Below are 23,171 nucleotides of genomic sequence, written 5' to 3'. Positions count from 1 at the left end.
TGTCCAAATATTTTCTATAACAAAATAATTTCACCCATTTTTTATTTAATTAAAAATAGTCATACTTATTTAAAAACTTCTAAATATATTTATAAAACTTGTTTAATTAATTAAAACATATTTTTAATAAACTTTTAAAACTCAAAGTGTTACACTAATGTTATATGAAAACTTTTAATTTCATTGTCATAAATTACAAAGCAAATTATGAAAGTCAATAATTCATTATTAATTTGTATTTCACATGTTTCCCATCACTTTTGGTATGGCGGAGAAAAATAAAATATTTTATAAGAAGAAAATTTATTTTGTGTAAGTTAACTTTTTCTTTTATTTTTTACATTTTCTCCACTAAATAAATGAAAACTTATTGTTGTCTACGTATATATATTTTATTTTCTTTCTTTCCAACCAAATATACCATTAAGGTGCATTTATATTCATTTTGAACAACCTAGTGCTAGATAATCCATTTACCTTCTACAGTATAAAATACTTTAATAGGTATATAAACTTAGTATTACTTAATCATCATAAAACTTTAAGAGTCGATTTTTCATATTTTACAAAAAAAAGAAAGTATTTTTCTTTTTAAAAACTAAATACATATCTGTCTGTTTTCCCATCTTCCTATTGTTTCTCTCATTATTTCTTTCTTTCCTTCTTATTTCATATATCATTTAAAAGAACATAAATATATAATTAAACCGCTCCAATTTAACTAGAAAGAAAGAAAATATTGAACACGAATTATTTCCCAACAGGCCACTAACTTTGTGTAGGGTGCAGTTGGACTTTCTGAATGATCATGATATGAGATATGACCCTTTCTTCACTCGCTGTAGTCTCTACACACAATCTCCCTATACACCCCCACACTGTCCAATCATTCAAACTCCTTTGCCGTCATAATTAGCACTAGTGTAAGACATATTGTAACGTCATTGTAAAAAAAATGTATAGTTAACTTAAAATGATAAGATAATTCAACAAATTAGTTGAAGAAAAAAAATGTTACATATATAGATATATGTGTGTATAAATTTTGATTTCTATCAATGATATTGGAATCAATAATTCTAAATCTTAAATCTTAAACCTATAACTCTAAACGTAAATAATGATTGATTTAGAATCTCAAACAAGTATTTAAAAATAAAAAAATTTGTAGATTTAATTATGAAATTTCTTGTATCAAAATTATTTTTAATAATTTAGAATTCAGACAATAAAACTTTTTGAGAGATGACTAAAAAAAAATCATATTTAAGTTTAAAAATAGATATTTGAGTGTGGTGAGTGGTGGGAGGTTAAGATAATTGATAAAGGATGTAGATTCAAATAATTATGATGAAAAAATAAAATAAGAAAACTTTATAGATTCACGGGTTTACGAAAATTAACGCGTAGAAGAAAACATGCATGATGACACAACCCATGTTAATCAAAAGCCAAAGTCATTTTTTCCTTTACAGTTTTGGTCATCATCATGAATACATATCCTTTCAAATTCAGTCCACACAACTCTCGCGTTCTGTTTTCCCAGCTAAGCTTTGGTCACACTCTCACGTGCATCATGTCAAGGATACACGTTACGTTGGTAAATGGAAAATGAAGAACATATACGTTATACATGCTCTTAGAGTTCTATTCTCGTGACATGATGTTTCTGTCGGGAACTCTTACCAAAACGCTCTTCATCACTTGACTCACCTCAAAACCAATCCAATATAAATTATTTACCATTCAATTGGTACTGTTTACTCTTTTCTTGTTACGTACTCTTATTGCTCCCTCTCTGTACAAATGGAAAAGCTTTGTGTACTTTTGGCCACTCTTGTGTTCCTTGGTATATTGTTTCTTGGGGAAAATGTAACTGCTTTGAGGACTAACGACGGATCAGAAGAATGGGGCTATGTACAAGTCAGACCCAGTAAGCCTAATACATTACAATTATGTAATTTCAATTATGCATGGTGTTATTTTGAAAAATTTTGTTACACACTGAGTGTTTCAGTTCACTTCATTAATTTTGCATCTTTTGTGAAGAAACTAGAAATGAATCCTTAAGGTGACTATAGTAATTGTGTTTACCTTTTACTTGGGATTGTGTGTGTTGTCACAGAAGCCCACATGTTCTGGTGGCTTTACAGAAGTCCCTACAGAGTGGACAATCCATCCAAGCCATGGCCAATTATTCTCTGGTTGCAAGGAGGACCTGTGAGTCTTGTTCGAATTGTGCTATATGATGTTGATTAACTGAGCAAAACAGATAGATTCTATATATGTTTGTGGTATGAAATTTTATTTGCATTGAACAGGGCTCTTCAGGAGTTGGATTTGGAAACTTCAGAGAGATTGGTCCTTTGGATGCCAATTTGAAGCCAAGGAATTTCACATGGTTGAAGAACGCAGACCTGCTTTTTGTGGTAAGTCAGAAACGAAACAAAACTTGGTTACAGTAGTACGATTGGTACTCATTTTACTGGTCTCCGATGGAAATCGAAATTTTACTTTAATAAAATACATTAATGCAGATCTCGATGATATACAACATATTACAAAAATAAAACTTTAATTCTGATTAAAAAATAGTACCAAAGCTACCATAAGTTCTATTTATCCTATAAACAGTTCATATTAGTTCTTTTCATTGTGATTTTCATCACTCAATGCCTTTGCTGTTATGATATAGGACAATCCAGTAGGAACTGGGTACAGTTTTGTGGAGGATTCTAGACTCCTTGTTAAAACAGATGAGGAGGCAGCCACTGACTTGACTACATTGTTGACCAAGTTGTTCAACAGTGATCTGAGACTCCAGAAGAGTCCTCTCTTCATTGTGGCAGAGTCATACGGTGGAAAATTTGCTGTCACTCTTGGATTATCTGTTATCAAATCTATTCAAAAAGGAAAACTGAAGCTTAAACTTGGAGGTATATAACTAAACATTCTTTTCTTTAAGCGTATTCATCATCTGTCAGATTCCAAATTAGAGTGACCGGAAACAGTTCTTATCCATGGAGTGGTTTATATGTTAATTTCTTCCTTGTATGAAGACTTTTTGTGATATTCAGTAACTTTTTCTCTTATTTAGGTGTGGTGTTAGGAGACAGCTGGATCTCCCCCGAAGATTTTGTAGTAAGTACAAGAATTGTTGTAGCCACCCGTTTATAACTTTTCTCTTTCCGAATATTCAATTTGACTCTGCAGTTTTCATGGGGCCCTCTGCTTAAAGACCTCTCAAGACTTGATGACAAGGGGCTGCAAATATCAAACAGGTTTATCTATTTTCCATCTTTTCAAATAGACACATTGAAGAAAAGTACGGCAACAGTATTAGTGTTAGGAATGCTATCACCCTCTGTCTGAAACCCTCTTTTTACACTCTATGGTTTGTAAAGTTGACTGAAATTAATTAAAAATCACAAATTTTATATATATTGTACATCTTAATTAACAATTTTTTTCTGATTTTATAATAGGACTCGACAATATTTTTTAATTTTCAACTAATAAGAAAAGAATATTAACAAGAAGGTATTAGGAAAAAAAAGTGTTATAGCATTTTTCTTATTCTATAAGTTTGTCCTTTTTCTTATGAGTAACATAAATGGACATTTATTTACTTTGCTCTCAAGTCAATGAAGTGATTTTTTGTGTTCAGCAGAAGTTATGTATAGTTATTTTTTCTTTTTATTTATTTATTTTTATTTGAACGTGGAGAGAGACAGATCCAAACATGCACTTAATTCACACTCTTCATTCTGTCCCTCTCATCTCTTATCACATTATATCCACCGATTTTATCTACACTTATTTCTCTTCATATATCCATGCAACATTTTCCTTTTCTCATTTATCTGACAAGAACAGTATAGCTAAGAGGGTCAAGCAGCAACTTCAAGCTGGTCAATTTGTTAATGCAACTAACTCATGGAGTGAGCTTGAATATGTAATTAACATCAACAGCAATTCTGTGGTACTATACTTTATTCACTAATCACTATCTTTTATGTGATATCTTTCCACAATCTCCAAAATGCTAAAAGTTCCATACCACTGCTCATGGAGTTTTATGTTGGGATATTTAAGGATTTCTATAACTTTCTGCTGGATTCTGGAAGTGATTCAGCAACCGTATCCGCAATGAAGCGGAAATTATTCAAAGAAATATCAATGAGGCGATACTCCAAGCATCTTACTTCAACTAGATATTCTCCTGGTGTTAATGGTGATCTTAACAACTTATTAAACGGTGTCATAAAGAAGAAATTAAAGATAATTCCTGAAAATATTAGGTAAGCCTAAAATTCTCTGGAAAAAACTATACATGGATTCAATTCGAATGTGTGATCTAGTTGCTACTGATCTGGCAGTTGGTTTGACCAGTCCGATAATGTTTTCACAAATCTTGAAGGTGATTTTATGAAGCCTAGAATTGCTGAGGTAAGAAGCATTAGTAAGGTTAATTATAATAAACTTGGAACTTTGATTTTTAGCTTCTATTTAACTCAATTAAATTCATCTTAAGTCAACCAAAAAATAGTACCATTAATAAAGGTTTACTTGGAAATATTCTGCTCTCTGATTTTCTGAACTTTGGTAATATCTTTTTCTCTTTTCCTCTTTTTTGTATTTATATATTTGACGTCTCTAGTTTAACAAGTTCAGGTTGATAAGCTGCTGGCTCTTGGGGTCAATGTGACTGTGTACAGTGGACAAGTGAGTGTCCCTTAATTCTACTATTTATTAATATAGATATTGTTCACCCAATTGTTAGACATGTTGATTGGATTCCAAATTCTTCTTGATATGAAATCCTATTAAAATTCCAGCATCTCAAAATATAAATTTTTATAAAAAAATAAAGAAATTTAAAAGGAAAATATGAATTGAGATAACAAATAAAAAAATAATGTCACAATTCTTAAAGATTGATAAATTAAAAAAGATTTGTTATTTTGAATTAGAAAATTCAAAGATAAAAATTAAAAGTATTTTTTAAGAACCTAAAGAGAGACAATCCTCTAAATTGAAAAAATATCCAAAATTTGAATAATTCAATTCTCTCCCCTAACATCTTATAAGTTGAAAAGGATTTGTCATTTTGAACTAGAAAATTCAAAGTAACTTCCAAGAATCTAGAGAGAGACAATCCTCTCAATTGAAAAAAAATCTAAAATTTGAATAATTCAATTTTGTCTTCAACATCTTACAAGAAATTTCTTTTTATATGCAATAAGTAATAAATTTCCACTAACACTTATTTTTTACTAAAATGCATTCCCCGTTGTTCCACCAATTATCATTGTGGTTTAAGGAGCCTAAATACAGTAAAACTGACTTAGATAATATATAAAAATTGCAAAATCACATTAATAGTGAACAAAATGGACTTAAGCAATTATTTGGCTCAACAACTAATTAAACATAAGTCCATTAACCCTTCTTCTTGATCATGTGAATTTGAACTTGTTATATGTTATCTTCAAATTAGACTCAAATCTTTATTAACATATAGAAAATAATTTTAGATGATATATCTCTATAAAACTTATCATACAATTCATTTCATCTTCTTTATTTTTCAAATTTTTTTTAAATACAGTCTTGAGTAGATTCCGTCTAGATTTAATCAAATTAACTAAGAATATGTGATGACCATCTTGCTCTTTTTTTTTTTTTCTTAGATTTAAGCAGATCATTTTTATTTATTTATTTATTTATTTATTTTGTATATTATTATGTCTATTACAGGTTGATCTCATTTGTGCAACAAGGGGAACAGAAGCTTGGCTTAAGAAACTCAAGTAAGCAACTCTATGGTTTATTTACCCTTTTCAAGATTGGTGAAAGCAATCATATGTGCATTACTGTGCTTTCCTTTTTTTTTTTTTTTTTTTTTTCTTTTTGGGTTCATTGGGTAGATGGGTAGGGCTTCCAAACTTCATGAAGAAAAACAGAACCCCCATCTTCTGTGGAAGTGACAGAAAGACCAATGGCTTTTTCAAGTCATATAAAAACCTAAATTTCTATTGGATCCTTGGAGCTGGCCATTTTGTAAGTCAAGATCAATCATCATCTCAATAGCTATGAATTCCTTCTTTTTTTTTTTTTTTTCAAGGAAGAAAGAATAATTATATTTTTACAGCCTATTTTTGTAACATTTGGCATTATATCACTTGCCTTATTATATATATATATATATATATATATATATATATATATATATATATATAACATAATAAAGGAGATTGCCCTACACATTTTTTAAATGATTTTATTATTAAATTTTTAAATAATAAAAAATAATATTAAAAATTAATCATTTTTAATGAGATAAGACTCAAACTCAAGACCTTTAAATTAAAAATTAAAGATAGTATCAATTGATCTATTAAATATTACTAATTTTTAAATATTTTTATTAAATAAAATATAAAGACACAAAGTGTCTCTACCTACTAGTATATAGAAGAGGGATTTGTTTACTTTAGAAATAAGTTTATCTAAACTTATTTCGTTCAATAATTTATGTTCTACATCAAATTTCATTAATCTAATAATTAAAATTAAAGTTTTAATGTATAGATCAAGTCTGTAAATTTTTTAAAAATTAAAAAATTATTTGATACTTCGTTTCATTAATTCAAATTAATGGATAATTATAAAAATATTTTATATATTGATTTGAATTAATGAAACAAAATATTAAATAATTTTCAAATTTTGTAATGATTTGTAGATTTAATCTATATATTAAGAATTTTAAATTCACAGTTTAATCATTATAATTTAATATAAAACATGATTTATTGAACGACATAAATTTAAATATATTTATTCTTAAAATAAATATATTATTAAAAAATAGTAGCAACTTTAATAGAATTACCTATTATGTACTTATCATCCATGAAAACATAAGAATCAAAACAATCACAAGAGGATAAAAATTTTATTAGTTACCATCGTAAGCTTATAGTATTGTCAAATAAAACTTAGTAAATAATTAAGTACTAATACCTGACTTTGGTCGAAAATATATGATTTAAGTTTGATTTATTTTTAAAGACTTAACTTATATAGCTGATTTTTAGAGATTTATATAAAAGTCTAGTTTGATCTACAAATTTATTTAAATGTATTTTTTTGTTGTAATAAACATTAAATAAAAGTAAAATTAGATATACTAAATTTTATAATCTAACTTATTTATAGAACATAACCACATATTAAATATTTAATATGACATTCATTATAATTTATTTAAAAATATAATAAGTTCTCTAATTAGACATAAATCTATTTCAATCAACTTATAACTTTCACTTTTTTTTTATATAAATTAACATATTTAATATTTAAAAAGATAAATAAATATATGACTACAATACAATATAATAAAATTAATATAATATTAATAATAAATATTTATTTTTTATTTAAATAGACTAGCCTAGTAGTTAGCTTAATAGATTTTTTAAATGGTCTCCAATTAGCTAAATAAACTTTAATAAAAAAAACTTGTTGATGTATATTTCTGAATAAAGTCACACCTAACCAAGACCTAATGTAAACTACGCTTTATGCCTTTGTTAAAACCTTTCTCTATTCCTATTCAAGATTCAGTTCCCCTTTTATTTTTTTCATTTGTGTTTTCAATAGAGAAAATATTGTTAAGTTTTATTTTAAAAAACTTAATTAAGAAAATAGAAAACTAAAAATAATTAATTTATGGGTTACATACTTAATATTTGCTTTTAGTATGACAATTTAATAAATAATATTGAATGTATTTAATGTCTCAAAAACATTAAATAATTTAAAACATTTAATATTTTTCTTTAAGTATGACAATTTAATAAATAATATTTAATGTATTTAACGTGTCAAAAAATTAAATAATTTAAAACATTTAATATTTTTCTTTAAGTATGATAATTTAATAAATAATAATTAATCATTCTTATATATAAATTACAATGACAATCTTCAAATATTATTTTTAATTGTTATTTTTTAGCGATAATATTTATAAAATTTCCTTTAAAACCAATTAGGATAGTGTTAGGAGTCATTATCACTCTTGGTGTGACGAATTTAAAATTTTAAAAAAAATTGTAGATTTGATCTATACATTAAAAACTTTAAATTTAATGGTTAAATCATTAAAATTACGTGAGTTATTGAATGAAGTAAGTCTAGATATAGTTACTCTTGGAGTAAACAGATCATTCATCTCTCTATATATTAATTTATTATTTTCCTTTTTTAAAATTGTTATTTATATATTTTTATTAAAAATAATTAATAATATCATTATATCATAATATAAATTATTTAATATAAATATAAAATAAATTATATTAGAAATTATTTATTATGAATTAAAAATACGATATGATTTATATTTAAGTTACCAATTTATTATAAATTTAACTTATATAAAATGAATATTTTTCTTTTGCATAATACAAGTTAAAATGCTAATAAAGAGCATGTGAGAATTAAAAAAATTCTAAATATAAAATAAAATATTTATTTCGTTCTATTATTAACTATTCAAACATTAGAATAGTTAGAATGACATTTTTATTCTATTTTAATATATTTCAATTAATTTTATTACATTTTCTACCATCATTTTAAACATAACCTAAAATTAAATTTGTGGTAACAATATTTATAAAAAAAAATCACTCTATTTCAATTTATAATCGTACATAACCTAAAATTAAATTTGTGGTAATTAACAATATTTATATAAAAAAAATTACTCTTTCAATTTATAATTATACATGAATATTATATGTAAAAATGTTAAAAAGCTAGTGGCACAACTACGCATATTCCTTGAGTGTGGGAGATATATAATTGTTTGCATTTCTTTCATGAATCATGTTGGTGTTATGAGATCTAATGATTTTGTGTTTTCAAATTCAAATTGAGTAATTTACCCAGCTACTCTAAACTGATGCATGCAGGTACCTATTGATCAGCCTTGCATGGCACTAAACATGGTGGCTGCAATTACACATTCACCAGCACCTTGAACTTTGAAGCTAGTTATTACTCCTTTATCATAGAATAAATAAAACTATTGTTTAATGATTAAATGTTGAGTATCGAGGGAGTTACCACAGATACACACATGTCTCCACATTGGTAAGAATCGTGAGATATTGTCCGCTTTGGGTCCAAGCCCTCACGGTTTTGCTTTTGGACATCACCCAAAAGGTCTCTCAACCAATAGAGACAACTGTGTGTATATAAATTTATGTTCATCCTCTTGTTTGAACGATGTGAGACTTTGCTTGCATCCCAACAATCCTCCCCCTAAACCCTAAACCCTAAACCCTAAACCCTCAAGTAAAGGACCACGATTTTACCCCCTGTAGTGAAAACTACGAGTATTATCTGATGGTGGACCACGGTTTTACTCCTTCCTATGCAGCAAAAACTATGAGTATTATCCGATGGTGGACCACGGTTTTACCCTTTCCTATGCAGCAGAAATTACGAGTATTATCCGATGGTGGCCCATAGAACTCACTCACGCTATGAGTGCTTGCACCGTCGCTCCATCATGACCTCCCTAATGACAGCGGGACACGCCTCCTAACCCTCTACTGTTTAGGAAGACTTTCGACACAAGGGATCCCAAACTTGGATCCACCTGCTCATCGAGCGGCCGCACCGTCGCTTCATCATGACCTCCCTAATGACATCGGGACACGCCTCCTAACCCACGCCTCCTAACCCTCCACCGTTTAGGAAGACTTTCGACACAAGAGATCCCAAACTTGGATCCACCTGCTCGTCGAGCGGCCCATAGAGCTCACTCATGTTCTGAGTGCTTGCACCGCCGCTCCATCATGACCTCCCTCATGACAGCGGGACACGCCTCCTAACCCTCCACCATTTAGGAAGACTTTCGACACAAGGAAATACTTGTCGAGTCGGTCATCTGATAAGACAATCGACTCTAATACCACTTGTTGATCACTGAGGGGGTTACCACACATACACACATGTCTCCACATTGGTGAGATATTGTTCGCTTTGGGCCCAAGCCCTCACGATTTTGCTTTTGGACATAACCCAAAAAGCCTCTCAACCAATGGAGATAACTGTGTGTATATAAACCCATATCCATCATCTTGTTTGAATGATATGAGAATTTGCTTGTATCCCAACATTAAAGACAACTAACAGGAAAAAAATCGCATGCAAAGTATAACAAAGTCAAGCAAAGAATTAATATTTACAATGTCGATCATTCTATGTTTATGAAATTATTAAATCTCATTTCTTTTCTTGTTTCCCAAGTTATCGTAATAGGTAATTGGAGAGACCACCAAAAAAATAAGCAGTACAATTCAAATTTATAAAATATTATTTAATTACAAATAACAAATATAATTAATAGTGTAACAAGGCATTTATTAAAAGTTGTTAACATAAGTGCTTTAATATTTATGTTTTTTTAATTAAGGATTGAAATTCAATTCTTAACTTGATATGAAATTACAACTAGATATCACTTTATTTTTATAGGAGTTGATTTGATAATAAAAAGTTATATCTTATTATTAAAAAATAACAAATATTAGGTCAATGAATTATAAGTCCAAAACTAATGTAAATAGTAAAGAACAAAAATTTAAACACCTATTTTTCTATTAGAGAAAAATTCAGATTTAATAGTTATTTAAAAAAATAGATTTTTATAAATATATTTTTATGGGAATCATTTTTATCTTAATTTCCTAAAAAAATATTTTCATAAGGTGAGAATTCAACTTTCTTGAATTAGGGAAAAAATATTTTCATGAAGTGAGAATTCAACTCTTTTCCTATCTTCCTCTCCCTCTTCCCCCTTCCCTCTCTCTCTCCCTCTCCCTCTCATGCCTTTATTTCTCTACTTTTCTTGTATCTCATTATTTTTTGACCTTATCAATTTTAATAATATTATTAAAATTTATTTTATTTATATATTTTAATGATATTTATAAACACCTTTTTTTATGTAAATGAAATGAAATAATATATTTTTATTCTTAATTATAATGTAGCATTTTTTTTTCAATTTTGTATTTAAATAATTTTAATAAGTTTTCAACTTTTTAAAATAGTTTAATATCATATTTGTAATAAGATTTGGATAGATAAATATATCTAATGAATTTATTTTAATAAAGATATTTTTGTAAAAAATATTTTATACCCAGGAATATATTATTATAATCAAACATGAAAATCTTAAATTTCTGGAAATCCTTTATGAATATTTTCATAAATTTTTATGAGTAACCAAACATATTTTAATTATTTTCAAGAATTATGATTCTTAAGATTTGTAATTCTCAAGAATCATGATTCCTTTGCATGAAAAAAACTTGTCCCTGTACCAAACACCTCCCAAATAGTTTAATGTGATGTGGGTTTAGGCCTTAATTTTTTTTTCTTTTCTAAATTATATTTTAGATATCTCTATTTATTTTTAAGATTTAATTTAGTTTCATTATTTTAAAATGATTTAATTTGATCTCCTAATTTTTTAATGTTATTATTTCATCCAAATTGACATTGACAACATTAATGAAATCGGATAAAAGAACATTGAATATTTTTCTTAAAGTTTGGGGACTAAATTGAATCATTTAAAAATAGTGAAACAAAATTAAATATTAAAAAAATAGAGAAATTAAATCAAATAAAAATTTATTTAACATTTTTTTTATCTTAGAAAATTTAAATTTTATTTTACCTGATTAATACTTTCTTTCAAAAATTAAATATTTTGTGATTTTTTTAATTACAAGTACTTAATTTGTTGTTTTTCATGATCTTCTTGTTAAGATAATTAAATTTGTTTCCATTATATAATAGCTCAGACACCACTAGAATGTGAGAGATCTAGATATTTGTATGTATGTGAGATTGTGTAGTTAAAGATGATTTCTATAAATTAATTTGTATTACCTATACCAATAAGATGCATTTATTTTTTTGTAACTCATCACAAAAAAATATAACTTCATAATTAAGTGTGTTTGATTTAAAGCAATTTAGGAATGAGTGACTTTGTGGAAAGTTTTTCAAAAAACGTGCGAGTAAGGACAAAACAAGCTAAAAATTCTTGTTTTGGTTTGTGGAGTTTAGGGTTTAGGGTTGATCCTAAAAGTGAACAAACATCTTATAAAGGACTACCGTGAAATGTTTTGAATGGTGAGAGGTTCTAACCAACGAAGAGTTGTGTGAAGTATTGTGAAATAAAATCGTTGAGACATCAAATTTGAAGGATGTTATAAATAGTGTCAAAGCAAATCCTCTCTCCGAGTATAATGTGGTTTGAGAACAAACTAGGAAGAAGTTGATGATGGACTTGTATTACAAATATGATATTAAATTATTTTAAAAAGTTAAAAATTTATTAAAATTATTTAAATATAAATTTTTTTAAAAAAAAATTCTACATTATAATTAAGAAGAATAAAATTATATTATTTCATTTTATTCAAATATAAATAAATAAATAATATTAACAAATACCATTAAAATGTATAAATAAAATAAATTTTAAAAATATTATTAAAATTAATAAAAGTTAAAAAAAAATGAGATATATGAGAGAGAAACAAAAATACAGTAGGGAGAGAGAAAGAAGGGAGGGACGAGAAAGAAGGAGGGGGAGAGAGAGAGAGAGGGGGGAAGAAAGGGGGAGTAAGAGTGAGAGAGATTGAGAGCAAAAAAAAGACATAGAAGGAGAGAGAGAGAGGGAGAGAGGAAAAGAAAGGAAAGTGAAAGAGAGAGAAAGAATGATATATATATATATATATATATATATATATATATATATATATATATATATATATATATATATATATAACTTTTTTCCTAATTCATAAAAGTTGAATCTCCACTTCTATGAGAATATTTTTATAAAAAAATGAGATAAAAATGATCCTCAAAAAATCATATTCTTGAATTTGTCTTAAACAACTATGAAACATAGAAAATCATAACTCTCAACTTAAGATTCCTAAAAAAGTAATATCAAACATTTCCTTGGTGACGGCTCGGGTAGGTGGGACAATCACTTAAGACTCCAATATCAAAGTGCATAAAAAAAATTATTTTGTGTATATAATATAAAAAAAATGTATAATTAAATTATTAAAAATCTATTAAAGAAAATAAATTAATTATGAAAAATTAATCAATAATCAATTTTTTTATTAGTAAAAAAATTCTACCAACAATTTTAGGAAAATAAATATATAATATTAAATATAAAAAGAAAAATATGATGTATTATTGATTTATTTCATTTTTGGTGTAAAGTTACATAAGTGTTAATGTAAAATCAAAAATAAAAATTGTCTATAATTTTCTTCATTTTCCTTTATCTCTAATTTCTTTAATTTTTTTTTTTTAAATCATGACCTATCTTACACTACTAAAAATCTATAAATCAAATTATGAACATTCACTGCTTTATCATAAGTGTTTGTATAATGTGTAACCATTATTAATTTTTTTCTTCTTCATATGATAATACATCATTTCTTAAGAACGTATAATATGTTTTTGTCATTTTTATACAACTGTATTCAACTATTTATATGTTTACGCTTTTAATTTTAGAAATTGAAATTATAAATAATATTTCAATATTTATTAAACATTCTTTAGATAATTTTGCCCTTACCTACTTTTTTTTTTTTTTTTTTTTTTTAATTCATGGGAATTAAACGGGACCAATCCACTGATTTTTTCATCATCTACTAGTTGTTTTCAAGTTAGACCATTCAACAATGAAAAACATTACAGTGGAATAAAATAAAATAAAAAACTAATCAAATTCATACAAATTCTAAAATTCCAATTAATAAATTCCTAAGCCAAAAATTTATGGAATTAACATATTTTATCTTTTTTATTCAAAATTAATTTTTAAAGAGTTTTTAATTATAATTACGTTTAAATTCCTCAACTTTTTTTTTTTTTTTATAAAAAAAATAGAGTCAAAGACGATCGTAAGTCATAACTAGCAGATTTAAGAGATATTTGGAAGCACTTCCTTGTGAACTACGATATTTTTCAGTGTCTCTGAAAAATATGGGAAAGGTACGTAACGTATGTGAATATGATTAGTAAGCAACCATATAAACCCGTGAGACTTAAGAAAAGTGGTAGCAAATAGAATCAAGTGGAACTCCAAAATTGGGCATTGCACTCTATTCCCATTATAATTGTAGTAGTGATGGTGATAATCATTTCTCTTTAATTTTTTGTCCACGTTATATATATTCTCAAATAAATATTATAATCATGTATTTTAATTGAACAATAACATCATGTATATATAATTAAAACATAGGTTTAAATGCTCCCCCAAATAAACATTATAATCATGAAATTTTAATTGTTTTAGCGTGATAAAGTGAGATGTAAAAATAGAATAAAATAATATTTTTTTTGAAGAATTAATTTCATCCATCCTTCTAATAATAATATTTAGTCACTAAAATAATATATATTTTCAATAAAAGCTAAAGTTAAACATATTTATACTATTAAATGAAAATATATATATTTTATTAAAATTAATAATATTATCGGTAAATTAATACTACTACTAATATTATTAAAGCATATTCAATAGGAATTGTTTAATAATAATTTTTTTATAGTTAACAACTTTCATTATAAATTCTCTTACTATATCAATTTATAAATTAATATTTTAATAAATATAAATATAATAATATGAGTATAAATATATTAAAAAAATTTAATCGAAAAATATGATATATATATATATATTAAATATTTAATTTGTATATTTTAATCAATATATATATATATATATATATATATATATATATATATTAGTTTATGTTTACAGTATTCATGGTAATTCCTTTTAGGTGAATAAATTTTTTTATTTCATACAATTAAATTTATAGAAATAAATATTTTGAATATATAAACTATGTTATAATAAATATTTGAAATAATAAATAATATTAATCATATAAATTATATTTTAAATATATGACAACTAAGTTATATTGTTATATAAATTTAATTTAATTAGATTTTTTAAAATAAAAATAATAAAACAAAAGAAATAAGAAATTAAAAAATCCCTAAAACTCTATGCAGCCTATTTCAATGTGGGCTTTTCAATCCAATAAGTATAGGTTTAACAAACTATTTGGGTCAGCCTGTATATATTTGATATATAAAATTTTATTTTTCTTAGTTAGTGTTTAAATGCATTGATTGTTGTTAGTCAATTGTTTAGTAAGGTTGAGAAATATGCATAGAATATAGTGTTAGTGCGATCATTGTATAAAAAAAAATAGTATTTGTATATTAATTACTATAGTTTTATTAGTTAGAATTTAAATGACTACAACAAAGTTTATATCTTTTTTAATTAAAACAAAGTTTACACTAAGAAATATTACATAAATCAACATAAAAAAAACGTCATTATAGAAATAATATATGTAAATTTATATCTATTTGACATATAGTTTTATACAATTTTAATGTTGATTTTAAATGAGACTTAATAACATATTTTATGTGTCATTATAGTTTATACCAATACTTTTTAACAATATATCAACATATATTGTATTTATTATATAAATAAAGTAGTTTTTAGTGACAAGTATTATGAATTTTTTTTTTTGTATTATTATATCTAAATATTATGTATTTAGTACTTATTTGATAATTTTTAACTATTGTAATAAGGATATTTTTACTCTAAGGAAGTAATAAATAGATGAAAAATGATACAGTAGTAATGTTACAAAATTAATTTTAATATTAATTAAAATTATATTAAAAATTTAGAATAACACTTATTTTTAAACTTATATAGCAGAAAGTAATTTGATAACTCACTTTTTAACTAGAAATTGTATCTTACTTAATTATGAGAATATTCATTATAAAACTTCTCATTGTATTTAGAATATTATTTTGATAAAAAGAACCTGATCTTATCTATGTTACACGGACACAGCATGGGATTGTTGTGTCTCGAGTCTGACACTTTTTAGGAGCGGACACGCCATGGACGCACTTTGGATATTTTGACAGATCGCATCCATACAAATTGGACATGTTTCCATCACAGATACCTACAAAATTAACATATCTTCATCGCGGATACCTACAAAACTGACGTGTCTCTATCGCGGACACTTATAAAATTCACGCATCTCCATCGCGGATGCTTACAGAATTGACGTGACTCCATCGCAGACACCTATAAATGACGTCTTCATCTTAATATAGTATTCGATACGTGAATTTGGGATTTTTTTTTAAAAAAATAAATTTTAATATAAACAAAAACAAAAAAGGGATGATTTAATTTTTTTTAAATAAAGAAAATAATAAATCTCAATAAAAACATAAACGAAAAAAGGAGAATTTGATATTTTTTAAAAAAAGAAAAAATCTCGATAAAAGTAGAAACAAAGGTAAGGTTTGAGATTTTTTCTAAAAAAAAGAATTTTTTTTTATAAAAATAAAAATAATGAAGTTTATCTCTCCTTACTTAACTTTCACGTAATATAAAAGAAAAAATATTAATAAAAATAAAAACAATGATGGGAGGATTTGAGATTTGAAAATAAAATTATAAATATGATGTCTCTTAATATTTTTTTATTATAAATATAATAGGTTATTGTTATATTAATATATAATATTTTTGTCATATTATTTATATTATATATTATTTATATGTCATGTTCACGTGTCTTATATTTTTTGATTTTGCCGTACTTTCATGTCTGTATTCGTGTCGTGTCTTCGTATTGTATCTGAATCCATGTTACATAAAATCCTATTAGGGTAAAAAAATTACATTTATCTCAAATTAATGTTTTTTTATCCTCAAAACTATTCTTAACATAAACAAGACCTTGATGAATTCGGCTAACTATTTCTTAAATTTAGATAGATAACTTTAACTAATGTGAGTGATATTTTAGATCGATTAAAATATAAAAAATCAAATAATACTTTTTATTTTTTTCTCATAAAAAGTATCTCCGAGTTTTTATTTTTAATTAATGAGTGCATGAAGTTGCAGGAGGCTATTTCAATTTAAATAATAACATCGAATTTGGGATTTCAATGTCTATACTTGGAAAGAAACCGAATTTTTTTTGTCACGCATTACATCAAGAAATCTCACCACATGTACACAACTCAACAATAAACAGCGCATGCACTCAGGATCACATTCACATCTATATAAGGACGTCTTTGATTCATATATGAACTACTAAAGAACATAACTCAAAGCTATTATTATTCTACTTTGTTCCAATGGAACACCACCCTATGTCATTTAAATGTCTTATTTTCATCTTTCTCGTGTACTACTCAACCTATCTCACTGCATTATCGTTGAAAATTCCAAGGTTGAGTCCTATTGCTGGATTTGCAACAACCTTACGCGACCGTGGAAGCCTGGCTGCAACTTTGGACACACAGAACCTCACAACATTTTATTACAAACAGGTTCTTGATCACTTCAACTATAGGCCTGAAAGCTACGAAACGTTTCAACAAAGATATCTGATCAATTTCAAGTACTGGGGTGGTGCCAAGTGTAGTGCCCCAATATTTGTCTACTTGGGCGCAGAATCACCAATAGATGATTCCCCTCAAGGCGTAGGATTTCTCACTGATAACGCTGCTTCCTTTAATGCTCTCTTAGTATACATAGAGGTATATATCATATACAACTTTAATGCCCTCTCACTGAAATGTGCGTTCTCGAATTAGAATTACATTATCACCTTGGTAATTTGCATAATAAATTTTTTTATTAAATATTAAGATTGAATACATGTTATCAAAGTTAAACTTCAATTCTAATTGAAAAATAGCGCTAACAATATTGTTTTACATATAAGTTTTATCCTTTTATTTTTTCAATATTCAAAGGTTTATTGAGTTGGACAAATTGTAACACTTGCTTTAAATTTCTCATCAGCACCGATACTATGGGAAATCCGTACCATTTGGATCAAGGGAAGAAGCATTCAAGAATGCAAGCACTATTGGGTATTTCAATTCAGCTCAAGCAATAGCAGATTATGCAGAAGTCATCATACATGTAAAGAAGAAATTACATGCCAAAAAGTCCCCGGTGATTGTGATTGGAGGATCATATGGTGGAAGTTAGTTTCTCAAATCAAATACTCCTCATTCATATTATCATATAGTGTTCCACTTAGTACTCTGAGATTTTTCAATTAAATCCTACTTATGTTGTTGATATTATTTTTTATATATATGCAGTGCTTGCTTCATGGTTTAGGCTCAAATATCCCCACCTGGCCATTGGTGCTCTGGCCTCATCAGCTCCAATCCTCTACTTTGATAATATTACTCCACAAGATGGTTACTTCTCTGTTGTTTCAAGGGATTTTAAAGTAATTTACCACAATTTGATATTAATCTTCCATTTATTTAATTATATTTCATAATATACATCATCAAAAAGGTGACTTAGAGATGAATTGGTACATGCAGGAAGCTAGTGAAACATGCTCCCAAACTATATCGAAATCCTGGTCAGAAATCGACAGAGTAGCTTCTCAGCCAAATGGTCTTTCCATTCTTAGCCAGAGATTCAACACTTGCCGGTTCAAACACTATTGCTTAAACATGCATAACACTTTGCAACTCTTTTCTTAACATACTTTTGGTGTGTTATTTTTCCCGTTTGAAATGCTCAAACATCCGTTTAATCCAATCTAACAAGACATAAACTTTTCCGTTCAGTTGTCTTAAAAATTGTGCTAACTAAAAAACAAATACACACTTGTATATCTTATTGGTTGAATTCACCCATTCTGTTAGTTTGGAAACATAACTTACATATTTAGTAGGGCTCAAATGAATTTCACCCGACAAAAAAAGGTGTTAAAAAAGAATATTAAAGATTCATATGATTTTAGATATATGATGTTTCTTATTTTAGTCTTTTTTAAATATATATTTGTTTTTAATTCGTATATGTAATAAAAAAATTAATATGGTTTTAATCTCTTGCTTTTAATGATTCAAAGTATACTAGTTTTATAATAAAAAAGAATGATATATTTTTGGAAACTAAAAGTATTGGAGTTAAGATTGAAATTCCACATACTGACTCTGTCACTTTCTGCAGTCCCTTAAATAAGTCTTCAGAGTTGAAAGACTACCTGGTGTTGATGTATGCTGGAGCTGCTCAATACGGTGGACCACCAAGATATCCAGCTACTGTGATTTGTGGTGGAATTGATAATTCTTCTTTTGGAAGTGATATCCTAAGTAAGATATATTCAGGTTTGGTAGCATACCAGGGAAACGACACATGCAAAGTTAATGACCCTCCTATTGTATCCGAGACAGACGAGGGTTGGAGATGGCAGGTATTATTTGCATTTACAAGTGCAACATGTTTCATGTATCTTCTTTTCATTATATGCTTGAGTTATTTAATTTGGTAATGGCATTTTATCAATTAAATTCGTACACACTCATTCTAGTTGATAAAAAAGTAATATAAACTACTCCGTACATTCAGACGTGTAGTGAAATGGTGGAACCTATCGGTATAGTAAACAACAGCATGTTCGAACCCTACCCTTTTATCTTTAAGAGCTTTGCCAAGGAATGCAAGGAACGTTATGGTGTCTCACCTCGTCCTCATTGGATCACTACTTACTATGGAGGCCATGTAAGTGCAAGCATCGATATTATTCATTCTCAAAACGGCTTTCTATATTAATTATAACTAAGATCAGGAATATGAAATGTTGTTTCCAACAGTAACATTAATTGATATTGACGCCTGATATATGCTTCATTGTGTTGTGGCTGATGCATGCATGACAGAATATAAAATGGGTCCTTCAAAAGTTTGGTAGCAACATCATTTTCTCTAATGGACTAAGAGACCCTTACAGTAGTGGCGGGTAAAATACAAAACTGATCTCAATTTGTTTCTTTTGGGTAATTGTTGGATGATAATATTTTTAAACACAACTTTGTATGAATCTTCTACATTCAGGGTTCTCAAGAACATATCAGACACTATCGTTGCCGTCCATACAGTTAAAGGTATGACGTACTTGTATTGTTATGTTTTTATTCATACCAATTATATTATATTCTGTTTACATATTTTAGTTCTCTCTCTCACACAGAGCATAAATTTCACACAGCATAAATTTTGTGAGAATAATTCTCTTATGTAAAAAATGGAAAGAATAAATTTGAGTTATATAATTATATATGATAATGTTTCAGGTTTGCCCGTTAAATTAATATTTGACTATAAACTATCGATTTTGAGTTATCATGCGTGAACCATATTTGTAAAATAAAAATACATGAACAATAATAATTTTAATTTGTGTTTACTTAAACAAATAATTAATGTGATGTTAGGAAGTTAAAGAAAAATTACTATCTCAATTTTTCATCACTAGACCAATCATAGTGGTTATAGAAAAATTACAATGAATAACCTAATAATGAATAATGAAAAACAATTAAAAGAAAAATATATTAAAACAAATTATTTCTTAGTATTCTCAATTACACAAAATTTATAATGTGTAGATCAACAAGTACAATGTTGTTCTAGCATAACTAAAAGTTTAAATATTAGATATGTATTTACAGTAAATATTTGGAAAAAAAACCTTATTTTCTTTTGTAATTTTACTTGTTCAAATATGATTATTTTTTAGTAAAAATACATTTGATCTTTAAAAAAAAAACTCAATTAGACAAGGAACTTAAATAACATAAAGTTACTAACCTATTTAAAAGACATCACAAGTGCCATCATTTTGAAGAATTAAAAAATTAAAAAATTAAAAAATAATAAAATATTTATATTTAAATTACATTAACATCATTGCATAATTAAAATCTCTAGATGATTTTATTTTTGGCCTACCCAATTTGTCATGTCATTTTAAAAATAAAATCTAAATAACTTGTATATTTTAATCTTAATTACTCACTATGAGAATTAATAGTTAATATTTATTCTTTTTATCCTCTAAAAAGAAGTCTCACTAAATATATACACTTTATATCCAAATTAAGTTGTTCTGGACAATTTTAAACCAGTTTATAGTGCGTAAACAATAATGACAATAAAAAACAAACTAAATTTTCATGCATCTACATACATGAGAGCGTTTAACATAGTTATATAACCTATATAGATTGTATGGATGTAGAATATAACCGACTTTCTACTTAGGCGCACCTGTTTACATGATTTTGTTGTATCACTAGTTTCATTAATGAACTATTTTTTGTTTTTGAAGGAAAAACAAAAATAAAACTTGTTTGACTAGTTGAGTTAACATTTTCAGGATCTCATTGCCTAGATATTGCGGGTGCATTAGAAACCGATCCAATATGGTTAGTGGAACAACGGAAGAAAGAGGTTGACATTATAAAAGGTTGGATCACCCAGTACTACGTTGCACTCAATGGGGCCTCAAAATTCTAGGACGAAGACATTGTTGGCGTGATTAGTTAATTAGTTAATTAAATCTTATTGATTAGCTAATCTGTTAATCAAATCTTATCTTTTATTATAATATTAATTTATATTTTAGTACTTTTTGATATGATTGTTAAAAATAAGGTTAAAAACCTCTTTTCGTCCCTTATATTATTTAATATTTTTAATTTAGTTCCACTTTAATTTTTGGTCTCAATTTGGTCTCTAATAATTTAAATTAGTGCAATTTGGAACTTCCGTCCAAATGATTTAGACGGAGTTAACTGTTGGCCACGTGGATGCGCACGTGAACGCAATTTTTTTTGGAAAAACCTGAAACCAGAACGGCCCGTTCTGAATTCAGAACGGCCCGTTCTGAATTCAGAACGGCCCGTTCCAGAACGCCATGCTTTTTACTATATATTTTTTTTAATTATATCTATATTAATAAATATATAATAAATAAAAAATATAATAAATTAATATTCATTTATGAATAAAACTAAAAAAAATCAAATAAGATAAGACCTTCTAAAATATTTCTTTAATTTGAATTTATCTAGTTCAAAATCTTGACTAAAATGTCGCAATGTATTTAAAAAATTGAAAATAAAATTCAGGGTTTAGGGGTACCTCCTCAAGAACAGGTTGCTATTGTTGGGGTACATCGTCAATGACTTTAAGGAAAAATACTGTTTCGTTTTATCCTTGACTGTATAGTGTCAATTTGGTAGTAAGTAGTTCACTCCAGTTTGACTAACAATGAAATAAAATTTGTTATCATTGTCCTTAGTGATACACTGCATCATCCTTAATGATATACTATATAGCCCAAATGTTTAGCGATTGAAGTTATTAATCCTATTAACAATATTATTAAATTTAGTGTTTGAAATGCTTTGTATTTTCCCTAAAAAAAAAATACTTTGTACTTTGGTTTTTTTCACGAAATTTTGGACCAGAACGGCCCGTTCTGGTTACACTGTTGATGCGTTAATTTTGGACCTGGAACGGCCCATTCCAGGTGCAAATTTTACACATCAATAATGTAACCAGAACGGGCCGTTCTGGTTCCAGGTGTATTCAAGTATATTTGGATCCACCTACGTGGCATCTACGTGGCATGCACCTGGCATCCACGTGACCACCAGTTAACTCCGTTTAAATCATTTGGACGGAAGTCCCAAATTGCAACGATTTTAATTATTGGGGACTAAATTGAAACAAAAAATTAAAGTGGGACTAAATTGAAAATATTAAATAATGTAAGGGGAGAAAAGAGATTTTTAACCTAAAAATAATCTTTCTCACTATTATATAAGATATGTATCACAAGCATTGATAATCAATTCATAAAACTATTGTTCTACATATGTGTGCATATTTATACATGGTATCAGATTTGCCAATAGCTTAATAACTTGTTTTGATCCCAAATTTTTTTTGATGACTTTCGCAAACGCCACCCCCTGGTGGAAATTTCTAGTGCAACCACACCCTTCCCATCAAATTAAATTCCAATAATCATCACATATGGCACACCCAAATCACCCATCTCCTCCAGGCCCATGATTTTTATGGATATGTTACTGGAGAT

General features: G+C 27.1%; 2 protein-coding genes across 3 annotated transcripts; both read left to right on the top strand.

Annotated features, from left to right (window-relative positions):
* The first annotated feature begins 1,522 nt into the window (after window positions 1–1,522).
* On the top strand, window positions 1,523–11,284 carry LOC109811625 (serine carboxypeptidase-like 51). Of its 2 annotated transcripts, XM_020375410.3 has the most exons (13): window positions 1,523–1,933; window positions 2,126–2,220; window positions 2,322–2,429; window positions 2,696–2,936; window positions 3,098–3,141; window positions 3,214–3,281; window positions 3,877–3,982; window positions 4,096–4,301; window positions 4,380–4,449; window positions 4,675–4,725; window positions 5,761–5,813; window positions 5,931–6,063; window positions 8,991–11,284. In XM_020375410.3, the coding sequence occupies exons 1-13, from the start codon at window positions 1,807–1,809 to the stop codon at window positions 9,057–9,059; spliced, it is 1,371 nt and encodes a 456-aa protein (XP_020230999.1). In that variant the 5' UTR covers window positions 1,523–1,806; the 3' UTR covers window positions 9,060–11,284. The 2 variants fall into 2 exon arrangements, with proteins under 2 accessions (XP_020230999.1, XP_020231000.1); XM_020375411.3 differs by lacking the exon at window positions 5,931–6,063.
* A 5,702-nt stretch (window positions 11,285–16,986) lies between these two features.
* LOC109811634 (uncharacterized) lies at window positions 16,987–23,010 on the top strand. Its single transcript, XM_020375423.3, has 9 exons — window positions 16,987–17,781; window positions 18,050–18,236; window positions 18,358–18,491; window positions 18,592–18,704; window positions 19,232–19,475; window positions 19,631–19,783; window positions 19,942–20,021; window positions 20,117–20,166; window positions 21,441–23,010. The coding sequence occupies exons 1-9, from the start codon at window positions 17,377–17,379 to the stop codon at window positions 21,578–21,580; spliced, it is 1,506 nt and encodes a 501-aa protein (XP_020231012.1). The 5' UTR covers window positions 16,987–17,376; the 3' UTR covers window positions 21,581–23,010.
* The last annotated feature ends 161 nt before the right edge of the window (window positions 23,011–23,171 follow it).

Source organism: Cajanus cajan, chromosome 10 (genome assembly GCF_000230855.2).
Source record: "Cajanus cajan strain Asha chromosome 10, NIPB_CcT2T_4, whole genome shotgun sequence".
In the NCBI taxonomy this organism is placed as follows: Eukaryota; Viridiplantae; Streptophyta; class Magnoliopsida; order Fabales; family Fabaceae; genus Cajanus; species Cajanus cajan.
The sequence above is the reverse complement of the archived record's forward strand: the minus strand, read 5'-3'. Positions and strand labels throughout refer to the sequence as shown.

Bases quoted from the DNA above. Each gene is read 5' to 3' on its own strand.
- LOC109811634 (XM_020375423.3), top strand. From the start codon at position 17,377: ATGGAACACCACCCTATGTCATTTAAATGTCTTATTTTCATCTTTCTC. The intron at 17,782-18,049 runs GTATATATCATA...ATTTCTCATCAG, and splicing joins CTCTCTTAGTATACATAGAG to CACCGATACTATGGGAAATC. The intron at 19,476-19,630 runs GTATTATTTGCA...CCGTACATTCAG, and splicing joins ACGAGGGTTGGAGATGGCAG to ACGTGTAGTGAAATGGTGGA.
- LOC109811625 (XM_020375410.3), top strand. From the start codon at position 1,807: ATGGAAAAGCTTTGTGTACTTTTGGCCACTCTTGTGTTCCTTGGTATA. The intron at 3,142-3,213 runs GTAAGTACAAGA...TTGACTCTGCAG, and splicing joins TCTCCCCCGAAGATTTTGTA to TTTTCATGGGGCCCTCTGCT. The intron at 4,302-4,379 runs GTAAGCCTAAAA...CTGATCTGGCAG, and splicing joins ATAATTCCTGAAAATATTAG to TTGGTTTGACCAGTCCGATA.